General features: G+C 35.9%; 3 protein-coding genes across 3 annotated transcripts; all 3 read left to right on the plus strand.

Moving 5' to 3' along the window:
- Positions 1 to 1,494: 1,494 nt before the first annotated feature.
- LOC110792172 (uncharacterized) lies at positions 1,495 to 6,682 on the plus strand. The gene is made up of 3 exons (XM_021996982.2): positions 1,495 to 2,036; positions 4,584 to 5,297; positions 5,728 to 6,682. The coding sequence occupies exons 1-3, from the start codon at positions 1,593 to 1,595 to the stop codon at positions 6,007 to 6,009; spliced, it is 1,440 nt and encodes a 479-aa protein (XP_021852674.2). The 5' UTR covers positions 1,495 to 1,592; the 3' UTR covers positions 6,010 to 6,682.
- Positions 6,683 to 7,101: 419 nt separating this feature from the next.
- On the plus strand, positions 7,102 to 15,209 carry LOC110792177 (NADH-cytochrome b5 reductase-like protein). Its single transcript, XM_021996987.2, has 13 exons — positions 7,102 to 7,344; positions 8,139 to 8,181; positions 8,589 to 8,664; positions 10,165 to 10,224; positions 10,364 to 10,414; positions 11,761 to 11,815; positions 11,911 to 11,981; positions 12,060 to 12,111; positions 13,635 to 13,712; positions 13,902 to 13,991; positions 14,063 to 14,176; positions 14,324 to 14,392; positions 14,820 to 15,209. Exons 1-13 carry the CDS (start codon positions 7,186 to 7,188, stop codon positions 14,874 to 14,876), a joined length of 975 nt encoding a protein of 324 aa, XP_021852679.1. The 5' UTR covers positions 7,102 to 7,185; the 3' UTR covers positions 14,877 to 15,209.
- Positions 15,210 to 19,910: 4,701 nt separating this feature from the next.
- LOC110792176 (zinc finger CCCH domain-containing protein 32) lies at positions 19,911 to 24,365 on the plus strand. The gene is made up of 3 exons (XM_021996986.2): positions 19,911 to 20,183; positions 20,761 to 20,871; positions 22,591 to 24,365. Exons 1-3 carry the CDS (start codon positions 20,112 to 20,114, stop codon positions 23,926 to 23,928), a joined length of 1,521 nt encoding a protein of 506 aa, XP_021852678.1. The 5' UTR covers positions 19,911 to 20,111; the 3' UTR covers positions 23,929 to 24,365.
- Positions 24,366 to 26,957: the final 2,592 nt, after the last annotated feature.

Here is a 26,957-nt window from a genome sequence, read left to right on the forward strand (position 1 = left end):
ATTTTCTAGATCCGTTTCTAATATTTCTTTTAATTATTATCAATTTTACACATAGAAGTATACAAGTTGTATTTGGTGTAGTTGGTTAGAGTTTCTCCTCGCGACTTTGAGGTCACAAGTTCGAATCCCCTTATCCCTTCCCCTTGCAAAGCTGGACCGGGTTAACCTAAGCGAGATTTCGAACCGGTAATGGGACCGAGTTGAACCAAACATCTAACAATAGTTAGTAATTATTTTTACTTGCTAAATTTAGAGACGGATTTTTGAATCCGTCCCTAAATTTTAGAGACGGGTTTTGGAATCCGTCCCTAAATTTAGGGACGGATTTTAGAATCCGTCTCTGAATTTAGGGACGGATTCAAATATCCGTCTCTAAATATTAGATACGGATTTTATGGAATCGGTCCCTAAATTGAATTAGCGACAAGGTTTTTAGTAACGGATGTAATCCGTCCCTAAATCCGTCCCTAAGCACACATAGCGACGGATTTGACCCATTTAGAGACGGATTTGGTCCGTCGCTATATGAGCTTTTTTTTGTAGTGAGATAAGATAAGATAAGATAAGTTCAGGGCCAATAAGATAAGATAAGATAAGATAACATAAGATAAGATAAGGTAAATATTACATAAGGTTATACTATAAGTTTCAATAAGATAAGGGTCAATAAGATAAGATAAGGGTCAATAAGTTCAGATAAGATAAGATAAGATAAGATAAGATAAGGGTCAATAAGATAAGATAAGATAAGATAAGATAAGTTCAGGGCCAATAAGATAAGATAAAATAAGATAAGTGAAATTCAGGTGAAGAGAACACTACCTAATATTTTACAAAATTGATCATACATTTGAATCATTTATTTCTCTTGAAATCTCTTCAATTCTTTTTTCTAGACGCGTCTTTTTTTAAGAGGCCTACAGCCATTATACGGCATAGGGATTACGTCTCGCACGAAACTTAATAGTATACCGCTTCTACGAATAGTCCTCTAACACCTTTAAGAATTTGGGTAGGAAATAATCCGTTATTTTTCCCTAACGCAATTTCTAATAGAACTAGAGCGATTTCCTTCAATATTGCATAAAGATCCAATAATTCCCTAAATACGTTACTTTTTAAGTTATTTCCCACCATACTGTCCACGTAAGCAAGGGAGAAAGAGAAGTAATTTTTTTTTTCCGGTTCAGCATTGAACCGCCATATGAGATAGCGATTTCGTTTTAAAGCAAACCGCCATCTGAGATGGCGGTTCAATGTTATAAACTGCTATCTGAGATAGCGCTTTGCTTTAAAACAAAACCGCTATCTCAGATGGCGGTTTGCTTTGTAAATAATTTTTAACATGAATTACAGTTTAAATAGAAATATAACTTAGAAGTAACCTCTCGTTACATCAATTGTGTCTGTAGCTCAGTGGTGGAAAGATTATGTTTCTAAGCGGAAGGTCTTGGGTTCGATCCCTGTCTAATGCCTAAGTAGAAGGTCCTAGAACTAGGGGTGTCGTAAATCGTAATCTATAGGTTATCTATAAATATATCTCCTTCCTCATTAAAATCCTCCAACAAAACCAGTAGCTTAATGGAAAAATCATGTCGTATTTTGTCGAGAACGCTTCCATTGACTCCTTCGCTTTTGATCAGCAGTACAACACTTTTCACTCACATGGTTACGCTGCCGACCCTTCCGCTTCCGCCGTTAACCGTTATGTTGGTGATTCCGACGCTTTAAAGAAGAAGCGGCGTCGTCTCGAGAAAAAGAGGGTTGTCGATAAGGAGAAGGATGAGGTTCTTGATAAGGAGGAGGTTGAGAATCTTGCAATTAGATTCTTCCCCAAATATGGGCATTTGATTTTGTCAGCTGGGATGGATACCGAAGTTAAGATTTGGGATGTTTATGGGTCTGGAAAGTGTATGAGGACTTACATGGGGCATTCGAAGGCGGTGCGAGATATATGTTTTTCGAATGATGGCACTAAGTTCTTGAGTGCTGGGTATGATAAGAATATCAAGTATTGGGATACTGAGACTGGTCAGGTAATCTCTACTTTCTCTACTGGCAAACTTCCTTATGTTGTTAAGCTTAATCCTGATGATGATAAACAGAATCTACTTTTATCTGGTATGAGTGATAAGAAAATTATGCAATGGGATATGAATACTGGTGAGATTACACAGGAGTATGATCAGCATTTAGGGGCGGTTAATACAATCACCTTTGTTGATAATAATCGAAGGTTTATTACCTCAAGTGATGATAAATCTCTTAGAGTGTGGGAGTTTGGTATTCCTGTTGTGATAAAGTATATTAGTGAGCCTCATATGCATTCCATGCCGGCTATTTCTGTGCACCCTAACTCCAATTGGTTAGCTGCACAGAGTTTGGATAATCAGATTTTGGTTTATAGCACTAGTGACCGATTTCAGCTTAATAAGAAGAAGAGGTTTGCAGGCCACATTTCTGCAGGGTATGCTTGCCAGGTGAATTTCTCGCCTGATGGTAGGTTTGTCATGTCGGGAGATGGTGATGGTAAGATGTGGTTTTGGGATTGGAAGACTTGTAAGGTTTTCAGGACATTGAAATGTCATCAAGGGGTTTCTATTGGTTGTGAGTGGCATCCCTTAGAACAGAGCAAGGTGGCTACATGTGGCTGGGATGGACTGATCAAATTTTGGGACTAAAACATTCAATTGGATGAGTAATTGAGCTGTCATGATATGTACTTCCTCCTTTCCTTTTTAGTTGACACGTTTTGATCTTTGACGCTATTCACATACACTACTCGGACTATATTTTGTGACTTAGAAAGAATATAGTCATGTGAGATCTTGTTAGATTCTTCTCATTGTATATACTCTATGTTGACTTTACCACACAAAGCTAATAGTAAAATCAGATTTCGTTGAATTACTTGTAGCTTTTAAATGGTGTTTGTGTCATGCTAATTTTATTTAAAGGGATTTATTTTTCCTGTGGTGTGTGATGTTCAACCTCTGCCTAGCTGGTATATGCTTTATAATACTTCTGTTTAGACTACATCTAAAGTATTGCCAATAATCACCTACTGTAACCTATGTTGTTATAGGAACTCTTTATTGTTCATGTTTTTGTGAATTGTGAGGCATTCGGACATAAGATGTTGGCTTTATGAAGTGTCGTTTAGAATGAGGTTGTTAAAACTGGGATCTAGCAGTAGATTAGTAGGTGGATAGACTCTACAGTTAAACCTACCCAAATCTCGCCTTTGTAGCTGCAGGATTGAGTTGGTACCAGGAATATGTGTAATATCCTCTACATAACTCTGGTTTAGCCTAAAACGATCACGAAGATCACAGAACTTTAATTACCCTTCACCCGAAATCTATCACAGTTCTTTTATATATATATATTTTTTTTTGAGATCGGAATGTGACAAGACTGACTAGAATAGAAAATTTTATCATCTTTGATAAGAAAACAAATAACTCATAGTCCATGTGCAGACCATCTTACAATAGAGTGCTAATAACAGCCGTTATAGTAACTACGGTAACTTATTGGTGGAGGTAGACAAGGATTATAAAACCCAAGTTGGTATTTTTTTTTTTATTTGTTTTATGTGATGGATTTTGTCCCTAGATGACATATCAACTTGGCTGTTGTCTCGACATTTGTCTCAATGATTCTTACTAAAGCAATTCACATCTTCTTTCCGCCGTCCACTGAACTATCAGCACCCAAGATAGCAACAAAAGAACAAGCTTTTTGAGAAAACAAAGTTGACAGCAACATAAGAGATTCTAGTATGGGGGTGGGGGGGGGAGATAATTGTAATCTTTGTACTCTTACTAACACTTGGAATGATAATACAAAAGGGTTGCTCAATTAACAATTGATGTATGATTTGTTACGTACTTATGCATGACTAGTCTTTGCAGACTTAATAGAAGGCATTTTGGGAATCTTGAGGATTAGAAGGTACGCAGTTTGGTTACTCGGGGCAACAATATGTAATTACAGCTTTCAATTTGGAATTTCTCTTATTCACTAGTTAGGTTTTCCTTTCTAACTTGGTGTTCTTGTGGTCCAAGTAGCAACATTAGCAAAGGGTAAACCTGTGTATGTCTGCGTCATTGAGTGGTCATGTGCGAGTTTTTCTTTTTTACTGCAGGGTTACTAGTTGTTCTTCTGACTATTTAAGAACCCAAAAAAGATTCTATAAAAAAATAGGTTTTTGTCTACTGGTCTTATTTCAGTTGATAGTTTGATACATATAAAACAAGCATTGATATTGGTAGGCCCTAGTGCAGTGGTGATAGTACAAAGGGCAATAATTCAGATTCCTATACCATCAATATAACTCCTAAAACTCTGGAAGAATTTAAGCCTTCCTCAAATGTATTCATTCTTCATGTTCTTCATGGTTCTGTAGTTACTCTTAATTTCAATTCTTGCAGTTTTTTTTTTGTTTTGTTTTTCTTCTTCTGTTTTCTGTATGTGGGAAAAAGAGTTGAATTTTTCATTTTGCAGCAAAACAAATATCATTATTATCAGTAATTGATACTTTCTTGTAATAAGTATTTGAAGTGTACCTGATGTTGCAGTGGAAACTTGGATTTGGCATGGCATTGTCATTTTCATTATCTGCTTCAAATTATCCCTTGAATGTTGTTAACGATGTAAAAAACAACAATAAAAACAAGCGTAGTATGATAAGATCACTTCCTTTTTCACCTTGGTCTTCCCTGCTGTCATCTTCTCTTCCTATCAAAACTGGCCAAGAAACGAAAAGCTCAGAACCTCAGAAAATTTACAGCTCCTTGAGTGGTCCTCTTTGTTACAACCAAGAAAATACTGTCGGGATCATTGGAGGTGTGTCTGTTCTTTCTACATTGATCTTCCTCGAGAAGTTTGTGTTATGGAGTTCAAGAGATAAACATGAAACTGTCCCTTTCATTGTCTGCAGTGATCCAGCATCACCTTCGAGGTGTGACTATATTTCTGACAGCAATAATGGTGGCATCTCTTCAGGATTAGACAAAATTAGGGTGGTTGAGAATCTAAGATGTAAGAGGATGTTTCTTGAACAAGGGGGAGCGCGATGCATAGTCATGCCTTGTCATCTTTCTCATGCTTGGTACGGTGAAATATCACAAGGGTGTAAGCAGCCTTTTCTTCATGTTGCTGACTGTGTTGCTAGGGAACTTAAGGAAGCAAGATTTAGGCCTCTGGAGGCTGGGAGTAGTGTCAAAGTTGGAGTTATTGCAACTGAAGCTACTCTAATGGCAGGATTCTATCAGGAAAAACTACAGGATCAGGTTAAATTCTTTTTCTGAATTATTGTGTGATACAATACTGATGTTTATGCTGTTGATAATGGATTCTATATCTCAAGTCAAATTTTGTAGTAGTATAATTCCTCTGAAATAGAAACGAGGTTTGTGAAAAAAAGAAATAGCTGTCTATTGTAGACTGATTTGAAAAAGATATACTCTGTATCAAATATTACCTAAAATTTCTTAGTATGAAGCATCAACCTATAATCTGTTTTCAATGTTTTTCCTGCTATTTTAGTGTGCTGGATCAGTTGTGTGTCTGTCAATCTCCATTTGGGTTTGAAGTCATTCGAGATGGATCAGCTTTTTGTCTTGATTATTATTATAGTGCATGTTAACCATTTTAATTCTTGACACAACTAGTCATCTTACAAAACATTGACTTCTGAGTTATGACAATTAATAAATACAGGGGTTTGAGGTAATGTTGCCAGATAAATCAACAATGGAGCACATCATAAACCCGGCTATAAACTCCTTGAAGAGAAAAGACATGAAGGGAGCACGTAACCTGTTAAGAATCGCGATTCAGCTCCTCCTAGTGAAATCTGTGAATACTGTGATCCTTGCCTCCCATGAACTGCAGTGTTTGTTACCTCATGACGACCCCCTTGTTAAGAAATGCATTGATCCTATGGATGCTTTAGCAAGATCAGCTATAACATGGGCTAAATCTGCACAAGGGAGGAATTAATCGCGTGTTCTTGCTAATTTATCTTGTACAGTTTGCCCAACCACTGTGGACTCTCCTTGGTTCAACTGGATGCTGGCATGCTGCCCTTTCTTCTGAACATAAGTGTATAAGTTTAATTTGAGTTGCCATTTCTATTTGAAGGTATACAAACAGACCTTCCTCATCAAGCTTGTTCTAGTTGGTGAGGTTAAATAGATATCGAGTGCCATCTTTCCCCAATTAGGACAGATTTCCTTATCCCTTCCACTCATCTCAAGGGCGCAACATGTAAATTTGGGGTAAATTGATCCTTGAGAGGGCTTGTTTAGCCGTCATGTAGTTTTTGGGCCCCTATTTGAAAAATGTACCGTTTATATAATTATATCACCTATATAATGAAGAAAATTTGTGTGCGAGCCAAAAAAGCGACTTTATATGAGAAATTATATTCATGTTATTCTTTTGCTTTTTTCGTGTCAAATCATATTTTTTTGTATGGTGTACAAGATGGGCGTTGAGGCTGGGCTGACTTAGTGCTATGTCTAATTATATTGGATCCATGTACATCTTCTCTCTGCAATCTCGTTGTTCTGTTGTAGTTGATGGCTTGCAAATCGACATTAGAGTAAGAAGAGAAAATCCTTATGTTTAATGATTCTAGAAAGTATTCCGAAGTAGATGATGATATCATAAGAGACGCTATGAGAGAGCAACAAAAAGTAAACATATATAGACCGTATTTGGTAGTTGGTACACATTTAGATTCTACTCGGTCAACCCGGCATCTGATGCTCCCTATATTTTTTATCTTTTAAAAAAAAGTACCACCGCGCCACGGGTTCACGTGATGTAGCATCCCTAACCCAACCCGTACCTACCTGAAGTTACTAACAAAAAATCCGATTATGACCGAAATGACCCAAATTGATCCATTTATCATATTTTGTTGTAATCCTAATGAGCTACCCAAATCCTCTGAATTGTATTATTTCTGATATTTTTCACAGCCCAAAACGGACCAAAATTCAAACCCGAATTGACACCCAAATTAACCAAGCTTTTACTACAGTGTGCACCAGATTTTTTTTTTTCCCCTTTTTACACTCTCCTTTGATCTCTTTATACGGAGTACTCATCATTTTTCTCTTGTCTTCTCCAGCTTAAACCCTCGTATTTTCTCTTTTGTGATCTGAGAAAATGTCGCTGTTTTTCAGAAGATTAGCAAAAGCTGCTCCCTTTACATTCTCAAATGCATTTAAGGGTTCTCAAAGCTCCACTAAAACCTCTTCTGGAGTGATTGCCGCAGCAATTTCTGGTGGAATCTCACTTTACTACTTTACTTCTTTCCCTAATTTGGTAACCTTTCGACTTGATTTCATCTGCGTTTTCCTTCCATTCCTCATTACTATGCTATATCCCTATTTTTGGTTGATTTTCTTGATGTTGTTTAATTGAATGTTGGACGGTTTTCAATCCTTGGTATGTTGGTTTCGATGGATGATTTGTGTTTATTGTGATTGAATGTGGAAACAGAAAAATGGGTTAGTGGTTAATCGTATTTGGTTGAATTTCGCATTACTGTATTTTTGTTGTTTGCAATTCCAGCTCCTTTGTCTTTGATTTGTTAATTTACAAGGTTACAAATTCTTGCTTTTCCTGTGAAAATGGTATGTATAGTTGATGTATTGATATGATTAGTGATGATGGAACTGTTATCTATGGTGTTATGTTCCATTTCGGGTTCTGGATGATTTGTGAGAACTGGGAAGCATTTAGGTGTTATTTTGTTGTGATATCAAAATGGGTACTGGCCAGATGATTCTTGGTTAATTTGACAGATTCTAGGAATAAATCTTTTAAATTGCGGATACTTATTTCGCTTGTTGGTGCTTATCTTGTCAGGTTGAGTTTTCGATAATGTTTCTTGCCCTCTTTTCAATACGATATTTCCTGACCCCTTTGACCGGGGTTGCAAAGTTATTTGGGGGTGTATGATCAAATACATTACTTCCTCCCTGCAATTATCCACTGTACTAGTTTTGGAAAAAGAAATTGAGCTAGGATTTGTTTGGTTTCTTTTGACGTTTATTGACTAAGTCACATAATGGCTTTCATAATTTACCATGGGTTTCCGATGTATGTTTTTTCAGGCTCATCTAGATTCAATAAATGAAGAAACACAGAAGAAAATAGGTGAGTTTTCCATAAGCCGTGCTTAATTGTAGTGATTTTCAACTTCTATGATTCTATTAATTGTTTTGCCTATGATGTTTCAATCTGTAATTGTTTATAGGGAGTCGTACAAGTTTCTGTAAAGAAGCTGAGTTATTTAGGTTGCCATAGATAAGCTTAATTTTAGTGATTGACGATTTCTATGATTCTATGAATTATTTTGTCTATCAATCTATCATGTGTCAATCTTTGATTGTTTATAGGGAAGTCTTACACGTTTCTATAAATAAGCTAACTTATTTAGGTTGCTATAGATGCATTTGATGCATTGTTTTTGTTTTTCTTTCTACGTACCCCTCGTTACTTTATTCTTACAATGGCTATTGCTTTCAGCTGTAAACAAGATTTATAAGTTGTGTGATTTTCAGTGCTGAATCCAAAGGAATGGCTTGAATTCAAACTTCACGAGACTGCAAATGTCAGTCATAATACTAAGCTTTTCAGGTTAGTATTTGAAAGAATTTCATTTGCTTCTTATCGATCCAGAAGAGTATTTGGAACAATTCCTTTTCTTTTACTTCTTAAATATCAGAAGAATATGTTGATCAATTTCATGTAATAATGCTAGACAAGGATGCTATCATCAACTAATGCTTTAATTGTACTCCAACAAGAAGCACAATTCAATCCAAAAATCCCCTAATCAATCATTAACCTCTTGATTAGACTACTTACTAATCATGGTGAAATCTAAAATTAATCAACAATACATTAATCACGATTCTAATTGAAAAAATTAACAAGAAGTAAGATATTAATTCAAAGAGATTTTCCCATTACCCCAAAAATGTTTAATGGTGGATTGGATATTGGGATTTCAATATCGAATGAGTTTCAACTTACTTAGGTACATTTATTTACCACCTCTCAGAGATACCTATTTGAGTATAGTAGAAAAGGCATATTTGATTCATGAATTAGCCTTATGGCGATTTTTTTGATATGCTTTGCTTTTGTTTCATACTTATCTTTGTTAAGTTTTTATTTTTGGAACAATTAGTAAGAGCAAATATTTGCTCAAGTTGCTTCCGTATTTGATGTACATTGCTCAAAAACATTATGGATTTCTTTATTATGATTTTATTGAAAACAGGACAAAAGAATCCACGAGATTATCATGTTGTTGCATGTATCCTAAGCTATTCCTTTTACTACCTCCTACTTCACTGGTTGCATCTGTACTTATTTGGCATGTAACAAAGCCTAACTTTCTTTCCGGAGAAGAGCAATCTCCATAGTTCTCTTCCCTGTAGTTTGTCTATGGACTAGTTGCCTCTATGGTAGTCATTTCTTCTTTCTAACTGTGTTATAGTTCAATGATGAAAACTTTGGAAGATAATTTGAATATTTAAAGAAAATTTCACTGATGTGCAGGAATATGTAAAAGTTATAGGTATGATTTTCAGGAATGAAAGGAACGTAGAGAGATATATTTATCCCAGTTTTGATTTTAGTAAGGAAAGAAATATAGAGAGATTATATCTATCCCAACCTGACTCTGTTACCATGAAAACAAAAACACATAAAAGATTCTTAAGTATAAGTTGATTGCATCAAAACCAGCCTTTCATTCATTCATTTTGTGATGATTATTACTATACTGTTTTGTGCCTTAAATAGAAAAACAACTCCTTTCATTCCAGGACTACTGTCCATTCCAGGATCTACCTAGAAGAAAATAAAATAAACGGCCCTTAGATCCAGCTGCACACTGTATGCAGCTTTACAAGCTGGAAAACAAATTTAATAAACAGTTAATCATTTGCTGCAGTCTGCTGTACAAAATATTTTCTTGGAAGAATCTTTTGAAATAGGTTCACTGATCCTTTGCTGCTTTGTCATGCTATGCTGACTGTATTGCATACCTTGGTCTTCAACAGCTATCTGACACCTGAACATCTGATGCAGTTGTAATATCTTATGTCTGGTGTTTTGATATTGTAGATTCTCATTCGATTCGGATGCCGAGTTGGGTCTTGACATTGCTTCTTGCATCCTCACAAGGTACAGTTGTCAATTCCAACGTGTGGAGCAACTGGGTGCATCAGTTTGTTCCATATTAAAACGAGAACTTGTTAGGCATTTGCCGCCACTTCATTCTTTGCGTGGATATTTTTAACAAACATGTTTTTTGTGTGTGTAGAGCTCCCACCGGGAAAAATGATGAAGGGAAAACAAAATATGTCATTCGACCGTAAGTTTCTTTTTGAACCAACATGCGTTTTTATGATTACCTTCTCCCTTTATCTCTCCTGCCTTAGAGGTCTAAGACGAGTATATTGTACAGCATGTCTAAAATGAATCACGAGTCTCATGATTCATGAACTGTTTTTTCATTTGTTCAATATATACTCCGTATCTGACTACAGCTTGCACTTACATTCTGTATTTCCATCATCATGGACTTGAACTTGATTTTCTCGTTTTGTATATATGTATCCTCTGTGAAAAATCTTGGATATGTACAGCTTGATTAACTCAACACCAATAGTTATCATTCTTATGTCTCAGGCTCTCGGCGATTATCCAAAGATAATTACACAGTAACACTCCAGTAGTCCAGTTGTAGTTCTTTATCTGCTTCTTAGGGTCATAATCATCATTGTCATTCAGGTTGAACATCCTAATTCTAAGAATTAACTAAACATAAGCAATAGCTGTGAGTAGGACGGTTATCTATTTTGACTTTAGTCTTGTATGCGAGAGCAAAATAGTAATTTGGGATGAGGAAGCTTCTTTCCTCTATGGAATTCTTGAAGGTTGGTTATCTTCATTTTTTAAGAGTGAAAAGAGAGTGGCAGGAGGCTCCTTGTACAACTTTGGTACTACTATCTTCAATTGCAGCATGTGGATCTCTATTATCCAAATGAACGCTTTCTATAAGCTTACCGAATTACGAGTTCACCTTTGCTTTACTAGTGCACCTTTCAGGGCCTTTTTAATGAGATACTCTGGAAACTTTAGTTGTTACAGTCTTTCTTTAATCACCTGGTTTTACAAGGTAGAATTTGACTTTTGACTCTCTTTTTTTGTTTCAAGGAAAAGTACACAAAGTTAGGATAGTCTTCTCTAGTTTTTTTTTATCTATTGAGGGGATTGGGAAATGGCACAAACAGACTAACGACTTTTAGGCAAGTCAAATGTCCATATTCATCTTTGGTGGGTACATGTTTAGTAGCATGATTGTTGGTAGATCTGTAGAATCACTTGAAAATGTCATGCGCTTCCATTTCTTTTCAGTATCACATTATTCTGTTAGTGCTTGAAAGTTGAAACTAGATCTGAATTTCTGTCCATGGTAAGTCAGAACTTTTTATATTAGAGGCTCTTCAAAAATTGTTGTTAGACCAATGTTCAGTGGAAACATTTGTCATTTGATGGAATGCCCTATTTCTCCCTGCCTTACTTGCAGAGTCATCAATTAGGGTTCTGTATCAATAGCTTTCTGTTATGAGTATCTGATGCACTCAGCTAGAGAGGTGTTAAATGGATGGTATTTTTGGTCTATAATTTAATTCCTGATATGCAAATTATTTTCAGGTACACTCCCATTTCTGACCCAGAAGCTAAAGGCTACTTTGATTTAATGATCAAGGTCTGTCGGTAACTTATATTGTAGACCTATTACACAATTTATTTTTATTTTATTATTTTATTGTTGGCTAACTACTCTAATTTGTCCAAATACAGATGTATCCAGAAGGTAAAATGAGCCAGCATTTTGCAAAACTCAAGCCAGGAGATGTTGTGGAAGTCAAAGGGTAAGCTGTTCCACCATTTATATTGTTGTTTAGGATTACATTGCAATTTTTCATGGAGATGCTTATTTAATTGTGCAGACCCATTGAAAAGCTCAGGTATACTCCCAATATGAAGAAACACATTGGCATGGTAAGAAATGGTTATCCTGAAGTTGTAGAATTCAATCAAAGAGAATTATTGTGATTTGTTTTTAAATCATAAAATAAGCAATTGAGCGTGGAATTTTTTCTGTGTATTTAAAAAGAACAAATGTGGTATCCTTTCTTGCTATGTGTATTTGAGAGTATGTAAGATTTGATTTCAGGTGTCAGATGACTAGGAGAGAAAAATATACTTCGTATTAGTCCTTTTTACTTGCATACCCCTTATTATAGTGAATTGGCTCTTATCTAACTTATCTAAACTTATTCATAGTTGTGACTTGAACTTATTAGAACCTATTTTTCTTGAAACTTTTCTTGTAAGGTTTAAAGAACATGCCTCGATCTTGCCTTTTAATCCGCTAGCTGTACTTATGTTAAATTTTCATCATCTTAAAAAAAGGAGCAACGGCTCTTGATTCCATAATGTTATTTGCTTGTAGTGATTCTCTTATAATGTTGAAGAATTGAATTCATTAAAAAATATACGTCGTACTTCGTATTAAATTAGAAAATAACACATTAAGCTGAGACTTGCATGTTTTAATTGAAGTGTTTTCTACTTTTACATTGATGTGATGCTTTGTGGCGCAAAGAAAAGCCATCGTAGTAGGCTCCAGGCAGTATCTGTGGATTTGAATGTTGAGCCAACTGGAAATTTGATTTTTATATTCTGATGATTCACCTAACTCGTAAAAGTTTAGGTGTGGGTGGGCGAATGTTTTGACAATTGATCTGTGTCCTATAAGGAGATAAAGTTTAAATTTTAAAATAGTCTGAGCCAACAGTGTAGAGGACCCATTCCATGTACCTGAAACTTGGAGAAAAAAATTAGAAGTAGGTTGTCACTGACAGTGGAACCTGTAAATGGAATGGCTAATCTTATATCAAGTAGCACTATGTCGTGAAGATGGCCTTATTATCCACATCCCTAGTATGGAAAATTGTGGACCAACCGAGACCCGTGTTCTCAAGAGCATTGGTGGGTCCTGGAGTGCGTTATTTACCAAAAATATGATATTTCAGTAGTGATCTTCTTAGGCAAGTTGAAGTAGCAGAGATGTGTATGTTAATATGGTTTTGAGGGTTCACCTAAGATATTAGGAGGAAAGTTGGTGTTGCAGATAGTAAGGATAAAATAAGGGAGAACCAAGTGTGCTTGTTTGCAAATGTAATACGGATGTTAGAAGATACGCGGTAAGGAAAGTAGAGGGTTTTGATCAAGGGAATCTTAGAAGTAATCGAGGGAGATCGGAGATGTCTTGGATGGAAGGAGTTAAGAACTATATGAAGAAGTTGGGCATACAAAAACGTATAACACTTGATAGAAAGGCATAGAGGAGAGGATCATGGTTGACGATCACAACAGACAAAATCTTAAAATCTTGGTTCATGTAGCGGACCCGTCGTTGGGATTAAGGCTTCGATATTGTAGTAGTGGTCTTTCTTCATAGACCTGGTTTGTGTAAACTCTTTAATATTCTCATGTCTGCATTCTCTGTTGGCGTTCAGATTGCTGGTGGAACTGGTGTTACTCCAATGCTTCAAGTAGTTGAGGCTATATTGAAGAATTCAGATGATAAAACCCAGGTTAGCTACCCTTTTGCCTTTGGTTCTATGAAAACAATACTTTTAGCATTCCTTTTATGGGTTAATACTTCAAAAAAAAGGACAAATATTTCATATATATCTTCTAAAAAGATTGATCTTTGATGTCAATATTATACCAGTTATGAATGACGCTTTTGCATAGTTATTAGCTATCACTTGATGTGACAGGTGTCACTAGTCTACGCAAATGTCTCTCCTGATGATATTTTACTGAAGCAAAAGCTTGACATTCTTGCCACGAGACACCCTAATTTTAAGGTACTGTTTCATTTCTAGTCAACTTCATTAGACAGAATGCGATGCTGAAGGTTTCAGTGAAAAATATACAGGTATTCTACACTGTTGACAATCCATCAAAAGAATGGATAGGAGGATTAGGCTATGTTTCAAAGGATGTGGTCACAAAAGGCTTACCTGGTCCTGGGGACGATACTCTAATCATGGTAAGATAAAAACAGTTGTTTCAACTAATAATCATTTTCTGACTTTGATCTTTGAATCTCTGGAACTGGTGAATTGAAGCCATTGTACTCCGTAGTAGTTTATACTTTGGATATTAATTGTTGTCTCTCATACTATTTTTAAATCAGGTATGCGGTCCTCCTGGGATGATGCAACACATATCTGGTGACAAGGCTAAAGATTATTCACAAGGAGAGGTATCATCAACATTTCCATTAATTAATTGTCTTCAAATTTTGCGTAAGCTAAACTACAGTTCTGGTTTAATTTTCTACCCCCTCCGCCCTAGCTAATAGGAAATGTTGTCAAACACCATAACTTTACTATCACTTATTGAGATTTTATATAATTATATGTCCACAACACTAATGTAGTCTTTATTTGAAATTCTTGGTTAACGGTGTCATCAAGGGTAACATAAGAAAGTGATTTACGTAATTTAGAAAGTTGACATAGTATTTCGAGATTTGTAGCCTGTTATTTTTGGAGTAGGAGTAGTATTTGGTTGAGTCACGTAAGGGCTTTCGCTTTTTCTTAAATGCACGAGTTTGTTGACCGCCTACATTAATATTCGTATTTTGTGTCAGTATTATAAAGTCATGGTAATGTTTTGCTGTTTTGCAGCTAACTGGAATACTCAAGGAACTTGGATACACAGAAGAAATGGTCTACAAATTTTGAGGGATACTACCAATTTACACAAGTAGGAAATCAATTTGGATAACGCAATGCATCTTGTAGCTTGAGAGCACGAATGTGTCGTAACTGGAAATAATTTGTTCTTGGTGTGTTGTCAGTATGGGTTTCATCCCGTACACTTATTTCAGCGCATTTTTTGCCCTTGATAATTGTTAACGTAACGTTATACGTAGGTACGGAGTACTTGGTAAGTAATGCTACGAATTTGACTGTAGTCATATTTTTGTAGCATGACACAAACTTACAAAAAAGACTCTGATGGCTGTTTTAATATCCGGATAATGTCTATATTTGTTCTCCGTTGTTACTTTTATATACCCTTGCCTAGTCCACTTAAATAGTTTTATGTTGTACTCCCTCTGTCCCTTAATACTCGCACCATTTTGATTTTTTGCACCATTCACAAAATTCACTTTAACCCTACTTTATTTCTAGTATATGAAAACAAATGTTAGTATATATACTCCCTCCGTCCCGGAATACTCGACCCGGTTTGACCGGCACAGAGTTTAAGAGACTTGAATTGACTTATTTAATTTAATAGGTAGTAGTTGATAGTGGGTATTATTTTAATGTAGTTAGTGGGAGGTGGGTTAAGATGTGGGTTGGGGGAGAGTAGGGGTTGAATTTTTAATTATTTTTTGTATGGAGTAAGGGGTAGGTGGGTTAATAGGGGTGGAGTGAGAAATAATATAATATTGTTAGGATATTTTCATTTTTAGAAACAGGTCAAGTATTAAGGGACGGCCCGATAAGGAAAACAGGTCAAGTATTCCGGGACGGAGGGAGTAAAATATTGTTGGCTTCATCTTAATATATATTTTCAAAGTATTAGAACATCTCCAATGGTTATAGCTAGGGACTAGCTTGAAATTTATAAAAGTTTCAAGCTAATAGCTAGACCATTGGAGTGAAACTAATAAATTAGCTTGACCAAGCAAATTAGCTAACTAGCTCCCAAAATTGTCAAATAATTAATTGACAAGTGGACAAGTGGGACAAATTTAAATAACAAGCTAGTTGCTAGCCATTGGAGCACAAATTAGCTAAACAATAAAATAGCTTGAAATCTTATGTGGCATAACAAGCTAATTATCAAATTAGCTTACCTATGTAGATGCTCTTATATTTTTATAAATTTTTATAATATGTAGTTAAAGATATTGATGGTCAAAGTTGTGAATTGGCAAGCGTGTCCAGTCAAAACGGTGCGAGTATTAAGGGACGGAGGGGGTAAACTTGTAATAATGGCTATTTCTACTAAGTATTGCATTAGGCCTTCAAATAGTTCAATCATGTACGGAGTAATTGGTTATCCTGCACTCAAAAAGTAGGCATGAAAATGTAGTCCGAGTTTGATTCAGATTCAAAATTACGGAGTAGAAAATTTAAAGGATTGCTCGTTGCAAATTAAAATCCAAGTTCGATTTATAAAAATAAAAGCAAGAATTGGACAAAATAAGAACAATTTCGAGGAATCTTGATGTCCAACTAGGTCATGACATTTCTTCTTGCTTTCAAGGTACATTTGTCAAAGAATACGAGCAACGCATTATTGTTTTTCTGTAATCAAAAGGTCTTGTGCGCACAAGATGTACAATAAATTTATTGTACACCAAGATAACTTTTACCTATTTTTTTGTATCTTTAACCTAATTTTAATTAACTTTTATATTAATAAAAAAAAAAAGTTGATATATAAACATTTTAAAAGGTTAAATGATTAATGTTATACATTATTAGTTATTTTGAAGAAATAAGTTTTACTACAATGAAAAAATTTATCACTAAAAAGTAGATAACTTTACATATAAAGCTTAACTTTTAAGCATTTTGAGTTAACTTTTACTCAGTTGTACAATATTTATTTTACACCCTTTGTAAATAAGAATTTGTGTTCTGTAATTTGCGTGAAGATTTGGAGTCCGGATCCTCTAGAGTTTTAATAAAACTCTACAAGGTAGAGTTGTATCTAAACCGTACATTTTAAAACCAATGGCTCATATTGATGAGAAAAAATAGGGGAAATTTTGGAAAGATAATATATGAACCATTGATTTTTCATTCAATGGTTGAGATGTTCAAACTCTATCTTGTAGATTTATTTTAGAACTCTAGAGGATCCAAAACCGAAGGTTTGTAGTAATTGTTGTTTAGGGCACTATTGTTCGGGACCCAACAATGTCTTTGGAGTGTTGGTGGAAAGTAGGAGTATTCGTGGATTAAAGAACGTGTGAGAACAATTTTTAGAAATTATAGCCCACTGCTCTACATTGGGCACGACTCACCACTACCCTTGAATGTACTTGAATATGTAAATACTAATCTTATATGCACGCGGTAAATGCGAAGATATGTGAAAAAGAAAAATGAGGTTATGTGGAAAAAATTATTCACAAAATTTCTCTACTGAAAAAATAAACATCAAAATGATTGGGCGATAAATTTTAAATTTTTATTATGGGATAGTACATTTGTTTGATTGATTTTGTTTAAAAAATATAAATTAAAATACGGATTTTTCATGAAATACCCCTGAGTTTTGACGTAATTCACCAAATGCCCCTCGACTTTCAGAAATACACCAAATGCCCCTCACAAATAACTTAATACACCAAATACCCATAATGACGTCATCATCCCCATAATCAACCAATTATGATCTAATAAACCCATTAATCCCCCAATTAACTCACCTATTGACCCATTTACCCATTTACCCATTTATTGTTCTCTTTTCTTTCTTTCTCCATGGCTTCCATGGAAGCCACCTCCAACATCTTCCAACCACATTCCGGCCACCGGCCACCACCAACACACCATCCCCCTACCACTAATCTCTCTCTTCTTTCGCTCCATTTGCTCACACCAAACCCCGATCGACCAACCACTGCACCGTCGCCTACCTCACACCATACCTCCTCCCTTTTTCCTCCTCCCTCCTCACCCATAACAATCAAGAATCACAGGAAAAAAAACCAGCCCCCTAGCTAATTCTCCCTCCTATTTTTTTCCAGCACCCTAAATTTCTTTGATACTCTCTTTTACTTTTCATACATCCATCAATTTATAAAGATATTATTGTCAATTCAAATACAAAAATGTTAATGCATTAAAAATTAGAAAATTTTATCTAATCCTCAATTCAGTTTTTATTCCCAAATTACACAAACCATAATTTAGGAATTGAGCACGAGACATTTCCCCAATTCAAGTGAACCACCAAACACAACAAACCCATATGAGCAATTACGGGTCAGGACTCATGATGAAAGCTCCATCAAAATTGGGCTATTGGGTTGAGAAGGGAGATACGGGAAGCAGTAATCCCACGCCGGAAAATCAAAATTCGACGGAATCTTGCCACAAGTGAGGTTGCAATTGGAGGTGGGGCTGCGTGGAGCTTCGAGCGATGATTTTGTGGTGGAGGAATTGGTGCAGAGGTTGAATGAGAGTGGATTTGAGGCGAAGAAAAGAAGTGGTGGTAATGGAATAGGAGAGAGAGTGAAGAAGCGGAAAGAAGCAGAGGGAGGGGAGGCGTTGTGGGCGGATTTGCTGCTTTGGTGGGTGTCGACAAGGGTGGAGGTAGAGGTGGCCGGAGTCGGAGGTAGGGGGATGGTGTGTTGGTGGTGGCCGGTGGCCAGGTTAATGGGTGGGTTAATTAGGTGGGTTAATGGTGGTTGATTAGGGGGGTTAATTAGGGATTAACTGGGTTAATTGGATCGTAATTGGTTGATTATGGGGATGATGACGTCATTAGGGATATTTGGGGTATTAAGTTATTTGTGAGGGGCATTTGGTGTATTTCTGAAAGTCGATGGGCATTTGGTGAATTACGGTAAAATTCGGGGGTATTTCATGAAAACTCCGATTAAAATATGATTTATTTGTGACAATATGAAAATGTGGCATAAGTATGGGTGTTTTAGACTAATAGGGGAATACCAAAAAGTCATTTACAATAAAGACCTTAGGAGTTCCCTTGTAGAATAGGGATTGACTAATTTTCTTTAATATCTTTTTATTTTATTTTACAATTAACCTAATATTATTATTTGTAAGTAGTACGTATGGGCGTTTTAGATTATTCTATAGTAGAACACCAAAAGATCATTTATAATAATGACCCCGATAGTTCCCTTATGGAATAGAGAGTTTTCTCGTGTTGTTACACTCAATCAATGGGTCTAGTAAATTTTTACAACTTTTACAAATGCTTAAATAGAGTTATTAATGTCTAAAGATCTCTATTATATGAGGAACGTTTGAGTCAATGTAAATATAAATTGAATATTTTACCATTTACTTAAATTAGAAAATAAAAATAAATTAAACACAAAAACATTATATAATACGGAGTACAATATAAAAGGAAATCAATTTAAAGAAATTTATTAAAATCACCAAATATTAAAACTTACAAAAAAATTTAATTAAGTATACTCCGTATATTTTTAATTAATTAAAAGCACGTATCAAGTACATATTTCGTAGTTTATATTTCCTTAATACAAATACTTTATTTTTTAAAACTCAATCGCTCTTTTAATTTTGGACTAAAGTATTTTATCAATATACTTTGTATCTTTCTTCTGCATACTTGACCTGTTTTCTTTATCGGGCCGTCCCTTAATACTTGACCTGTTTCTAAAAATGGAAATATTCTAACAATATTATATTATTTCTCACTCCACCCCTATTAACCCACCTACCCCCTACTCCATACAAAAAATAATTAAAAATTCAACTCCTACTCTCCCTCAACCCCACCTCTTAACCTACCTCCCACTAACTACATTAAAATAATACCCCACTATCAACTACTATCTATTAAATTAAATAAGTCAATTCAAGTCCCTTAAACTCTGTGCCGGTCAAATCGAGTCGAGTATTTCGGGACGGAGGGAGTAATTATCTGGCTAGTACGAAGAGAAGAAAAAAAAAAAAAAAAAAAATTATATTGACAGACGTGAAAAGATAGAAAAGATAGAGGGTAACCATTGTTTGGAAACATGATGAGTACCACTAAAAGCCCAAACCCAAATTCGTAAACACAAAACCTCTCCCCATCACCTCCTTCCCCTACGCAAATGTTCTGAATCAGTTTCTCGTAACATCCATGAATCCCCTTCCTTTCTCCAATTCCACTCCTCACTAACGACGCCCAACAAGATTTGTCGAAGAGAGAGAAAATACAAAAAGCTCCAATCAACGACAATGGAGGACGAATTGTTGAAGCGTAATACTGATTGTGTCTATTTCTTGGCCTCCCCTTTCACATGCAAGAAGGTTTATTCTTCTCCTCCTTTTTGAATTTCCCCTCCTTTTAGCCTTCCACTTTAGTTTTCGTTCATTATTTTTTGCCCTTTTCCTTTGAATTTATTTGATTGCTTAAAATTTGATTTTTTCCCGTTAAATTTGTTTGTACTAGATCATCTTCTAATCTGTTGTTTTTTCGGGGTCTTTTTGGTGTTCTGTAGGGTTAGGGTTTCGGTTTTGAATCATACAATTGAAGAATTTTTTGTTATTTTATCATACATTTTGTTTCTATTTTTGGATTGTTTGAAGTTAGGGGAGAATGTAGCGGTTGGCGGACTTAAATTGTTGTTTTTACTGGTTAATTTTGGTCGTATGAGTAGATTCTGCAATTTATGTGATAAAATTATGTAGTTTTCCGGTGTGCATTAGGGTTAGGGTTTTGATTCATTTGACTGAAGGTTCTTGTGTTATCTTGTCTTATTTATTGTTTGATTTTTGAATTGCTTGGAGTTTTTACAGATTATAGCCGTTGGTGGATGTAAATTGTTGTTTTACTGTTCTATTTTACTGAGGATTGAGAACATTCTGCGTTCTATTACATTGACAGGGTGTAGAGTGTGAATATCGGCATAGTGAAATGGCGAGGTTGAACCCACGGGATTGTTGGTTTTGGTTATCTGGGACTTGCTTCAATCCGACTTGTGCATTTCGCCATCCAGTGAGTTTTCTGTATTGTCATTTTAAATTTGTCGAATTTTGGTGTATTAGGAGATTATAATGAATGCGAAGTTGTACAATGACTTGATTGAAGTGTTGACTAGCTCTCTTTGAACTAGTAATACCATATATGTGGCATGGGTTCATGAAATTTTTGGCATATACTCTATATTGCTTGGACTGAGCTGGATATGTCGTCTACACTCTACAAATCTACAATTATACTCGTGAACTCGTCTACCAACATGTGTGCCATGGGTTCTCTGATTTTGTTTACATAAGTTTTGGGTCTAATCTGGAATTTTTATGAGTTATGCTGTGTTTAAATTAAAATTGCTTCTCACATAATTTGGTGTGAATGAAGGTTCTTTAATCTAAGTCGAGATAGATGAAAAGATAAACAGTGTCCACAATATAGACGCATAAGAAATTATAGTATAGCCGTCTGAGTCATGGTGTCCATGTTCTTGTTATTCGTTCTCGGCCTTAGCAACTCTGAATTACCCACATTAGCTACTAGCTACACATAATTTTCTTCTGCCAAAAGCTTGATCACTCCTTCTTCTGAAATTGTTTGTTGGTGACAAATGACAATATGGCTCATATAGTTGGGTCTTCTTTTTTGCTCTGGAAATTGCATATAACATACATTATAACCCTTAGGGCATGCTTGGATCGAGGGTAATGCATTAAGGGGTTAATAAAAGTCAAACTAAAAAAAAAAGGTAATTGAAGGTGGTGATGAGGGGATGAAGTGGTGGCAAAGATAACAAGCTAGTGTTGGCAAGAAGAAAATAAAAGGAAAGGAGGAACAAATACCCTCGTTAGGGGGGAATAGTTTCCCACCATCCCACTAGGGTGATTTTTACCCTCATTTTGGGGGTAATAACTTCCCTCTTCCTCCGTTCTCCTCACAACACCACCACTACCACAACTTCTCATCACAATACCACCACACCATCCTCCTTGCAACCACCTCAATTCACCTTCATTGTGCTTTTATTAAGGTGGTTTGACTTTTATTACCACATAATCCATTACACCCAATTCAAGCATGCCCATAATATAATAAACTAGGTAAAAGATACTACTGTATTAGTAAAAAAGATTCTGAACAGTTTCATCTTTCTCATGTCCTTTCTTGCTGTATCAGACACTATCCCTTATTTAATTGACTCTGGTAAAGAAATCCTCTTGGAAGTTGGAACTCTTGTGGAAATCACCCCTTTGTAGATCTGTACATTTGGTATCCTTTTGCCTGTCATGATGGGCAGATATATTTTCCGATCCCTATTTCTTTTTAAGGTCTTCTGTTTCTGAGGAAGTCCATTTGGAAACAACTTGTTTGTGTTTAGAGGTAACTAGGTAAGGTTGATTACATTGGCCTCACAAAACTTGCTGGTACCTGGAAGGACACGCACTTATTGTACGTAGTATAGAAGAACTGAATTGATATAAGAATGAAAGTTGATATGTTTGAAGCATACGAATAAACAATTAGCATGTAAACCTATATGCAGTTCTAGAGGCGAAGTTGCACTGATTAGGTTTCTAAGGTTATTGCATGACTAATATATTGGCCCTTGAATTCATATGATCCTTGTTATTTCTAGTACTGTTTTATTGATTAACCTACAATCAACCAGTGAAATGTGCTAGTTGAATCTTGCTTCATACGATAAAAGAAACACGGCTTATTCTCTTAGTTGTGTATGTACAGCCCTTGGAATCGCATAATGAAGCATCAACTGATGGTGCTCCACCTCTGCTGAACCAGTCATCTGTGCCTGCAACAAAGACCAAAGTCCCATGCTACTATTACTACAATGGATTTTGCAACAAAGGTGACAGATGTCCATTCCTACATGAACCTGGTGAGGCAATAGGTTTGAAAACAAAGATAGCTAATGCAGTTGCTGATTCACCAGTGCTTCCCTTGGATAGTAAGACATCTGGAAGAGCTGATAGAGAGCCTGTAACAGCTGAAAAACATTCAATTCTATCTGAAATGGCAATGAAAAGTAGCAGTGGCTTGCATAATGGGCATAAACAGCAGGCTCAACATCCAGCTAATGCTATTATTCCGGAACCAAGTATATCAAAACAAACTTATATTCCTCAATGTGAAGAAACTGTTGCTGTTAAAACTGTGTCTTTGGAGCCTGCAGAATGCTCAATTAAGAGTGAGTGTGAGCCTAGCTTGGATTCTGACCAAAGTTCAGAGGGGATAATTGATGGCAACATTGTGCGAGATGAGTGGTGGGAATCATCCCCTGGTTTTGATGTTCTTGTTGAAGGGGAGGATGAAGAAATGATGGATGACCCAGAGTATTTGCCTGCCCTTGATGGAAATGATGGAGATAGCAAGCATCTATTTATGCCCCATGATTTTGCTCATCGGGCTGAGTATGATGAAAGAGTGTTCTTTGACAATGGACATTATGAGCCTTCTGAATATTTTAAAGATGAGCTGAGAAATAGTGTTCCAGAATATTCTTCAAGACGCACACAAGACAGAGAGGCAAAACGCATTGTGGAACGCAAGAGAAATATTTTGTGTGTGGAGTCCCCAGTTGGTGGCCGCCATGATGTTGATCTTCGAGACTACTTGAGTAAACGAAGGATGCATGGTGGTTATCAGGAGACGTGTGACTTGAGACATGTAAGAGATGGCAGGCCAGAGAGCCTTCAAAGGCATGCTTCAATTCCACGATTACATGGAAGGATAGCATCAAAGGTGGAAAGACATGGTGTTAGACTTTCTAGGAGAATGAATGATGCAGAACATCGAGGCAGACCTAGAAACTCACATCATAATGGATACAGGCAGCATAATGGGATGCATTCGTGGCAGTCTTCATCTGAAAGAAGGTCATACTCGAAGAGAGATAGATATGCTCAGGAGTCCACAACATTCTGTGAACCCAAGACTCTTGCTGCGACTAAAGTAGACAGGAATCGTTCAAGCAACAATTGTTCTGCGGACTTTGAAGGTCCCAAACCTTTGAGCGAAATCCTCAAGGATAAGAAGAAGACAGTCTCCTCTGCTGATGTTTAACAAGCAGTAGTACTTGACCTTTGCTGTCTATGACAATTGACAAGTAAGCTTACTAAGTAGAGGCTGCTAAGTTGGCGTTTTGGCTTCAAGCTACAATATCTGGGTTAGTTTTTTTTTTTTTGGGTTTACACTTCACTTCTGTGTGCAATATATAGTCAATTCTTAGCGAATGACTTGCACTTCCTTTTTTATTTTTCAAATTTTAGGTATATGGGGTTGTTTGTGGTTGTTGCCTGTATGCCTATGTGGCAGTATTTTGTCGCCTCTATTTTCTGTAGGTTCAGATTTCGGAATTTCTTTTATTCCATTTAGATGTGACCAGTTGTTTGGATTGCTCATAAGGTACAAGCCTGTAAATAAGCTAATGATGAGTTTTTACTTTTTAGTAATGCATTTATGGAAGAGAGAAAGTAAATCAGTGGGACTTTTGTGTTATCTCTTAGATGTTTGATACTGTTTGTTTAAAGATTTTCTGTAGTCTCTTGTCTCGAGTATTTGGTTGAGCAAAAATGTCAGAAAAGGCCATACATGGTATATTTGTATGTGGAACTTTCGGGAACATAATAGGTCTTCCTTTTGTCTTCCCTTGACACTTGTGTGTTTTTGTGCTGGGAAATTAAATTTTGTTTGCAGTGTTAGGCCATGTTTGGTTTACATTTAGGTCAAGCGAACCGAGAAAACATGCTGCTTTAGATTATTTTGTGGAGAATACTGTACTACACTGTGACTTAGATAGTTAGATGTGTGGATAATTTTGTATGTCTGTAAAGAACTTCATGAAAAATATACCATGATACCAACATGGCAACATCTATGGAACCAGAAATGTCTTGTATAGTTCTCTTCAGTTTTATTTATTTAGTTCGTTTTAATGTATTATCCTCTCCTGTCCCAAAATACTTAAATGTAAATCTTTTAGGGACGGAGGGAGTATTTTCAAGTCTAGCTATGGGTTAGGTTTTCACCCACCTTCTGTACCTACTCCCACCCTCTAAGCCCAAATTGGTTAGGTTTTCACCCACCTTCCGTGACCTGAGTCAATCCAACTCTCATCGACTTGTTACACTGTATCTACCTTTTAATTTTTTTTTTTTGGCCTTGCTCCATCTTCCTAGCACACAATTGAAACCCTTCATGGTTTAGATGTGTGTGGAGACCGAATAGGTCAAGGGTTGGAGTTGGGATCCCGAGAGATTCTGGAACATAAATTCTTAGGTGCACCAGGGTTGCAGATGATAGCACGTACCTAAAGATGGTCGTGGGCTGGGCTGGGTCGGGCTTCGGGTCAAGCCTACTGGTCGTGGGCCTAACTGGGCCACCTTTACCAGGCCCGTGTTGTATCGGGCCGTGCCGGAAGTTAAAAACAAGGCCCATGCTCGGCCCAAGTCCACCGGGTTTTCGGCCGGGCCATGCCTACGTGCCTAAAGCTAATTTTACTAAATTTAGCGTGTTTTTTTGGTAATGTGCCTTGTCGTGCTTTTTTCAAAAAATTAAGGCCCACGGCCCACGACTTCGTGCCTGTGTTGGGCCGTGCTTTTTTTGTGTTCGTGTCGGGCCTGGTTTTTTCGTACCGGGTCGGGTCCGGCTTCGGTCCAGCCCGTCCCGATCCGGCCCACAACCATCTTTACACGCTCCTAATCGATCCATTATGCTTTAAAACTTTTTCTTTGCCTCTTTCGGTTTCCTACCACTCAATCGAAACACTATCCGTTAATTGATCCGAATGCTCAAAACTTGAGTCTGAATTGTTTCGGGTAGGAAGGATCAAGATTTGGGGTCGGGGGGATCTTGAATTCATTCAATATATGCAATGTTTATGAAAAATACATAAATATAGCATGTATTGCATTGATTAATTTATGCAACCAATATGCCCACCATACCATAATATCCAACTTTGTTATCTTTTTGGATCTTTGGAGGATTTGGTATGTTCCCCTAATTGCTGGCTGATTTTTTATTTTTTTTGGTAAATTAAGATTGTTACTAAAACCAAAAATATTGAACCATTTAATCTAATTTATCAATGTTCAAAAATTCCGCTAGGTGGCGGGTTTGATTTTCGGAAATAGCCTCTTTATAAAAATCTAATATATATATATATATATATATATATATATATATATATATATATATATATATATATATATATATATATATATATATATATATATATAAAGGAGGCATATTTGCTGAACTATTAGAGCGCCACCTAGGATTACTAATGGTTTCGGCCAATGAAAAATAAGATTTCTAATTTATTTTTGAATTAAAAAAATCGTGTGCCACGTAGATAATTAATTAGGTGCCACCTAGATATTTAAATTAATTAATAATTACTAATGTATACAATTCCATCCAAAATCAAACAATCTAATAATTAAAATAAATCTAAAATAAAATTTATCAAAAATGAAACACTAATCTAAAATAAAATTCAATCCAAAATCAAACATTAATCCAATATTAGAGCGCCACGTAGGAAATCTAATGGTTTCGGCCAATGGAAAATAAGGCTTCAAAATTATTTTTGAATTAAAAAGTCGAATGCGACATAGATAAATAATTAGATGTCACGTAGATATTTTTATTAATTAATTATTAATATTTCTTATAATACAATTTCATCCAAAATCAAACACTATAATAATAATAATAAAAAATCTAAAATGAAATTCAATCCAAAAATAAAATTAAAACCAATCTAATCTAATATATAAAATATAGCAGTTGATTATATATATATATATATATATATATATATATATATATATATATATATATAGGAGTTTTATTTTAACTTAACAATTAAATAGAAATCGTGCATCACACGGGCTAAAATCTAGTACTTATAAAGGTAGACTGCGTATTAAAACTTTTATTAAACGGTGCACTAAATAGCAGAATAAGCACTTGATATGACCTTGGTAAATTAGGAGTACGTTAAATCTTTGTTCTGTATTTTTATTGGTCAAAGTGCCAACAACTGAATCTGGTTAGGTCAACGGAACCTAGGGGTTTGACCACCT

This window comes from Spinacia oleracea, chromosome 2 (genome assembly GCF_020520425.1).
Source record: "Spinacia oleracea cultivar Varoflay chromosome 2, BTI_SOV_V1, whole genome shotgun sequence".
NCBI lineage: Eukaryota > Viridiplantae > Streptophyta > Magnoliopsida > Caryophyllales > Amaranthaceae > Spinacia > Spinacia oleracea.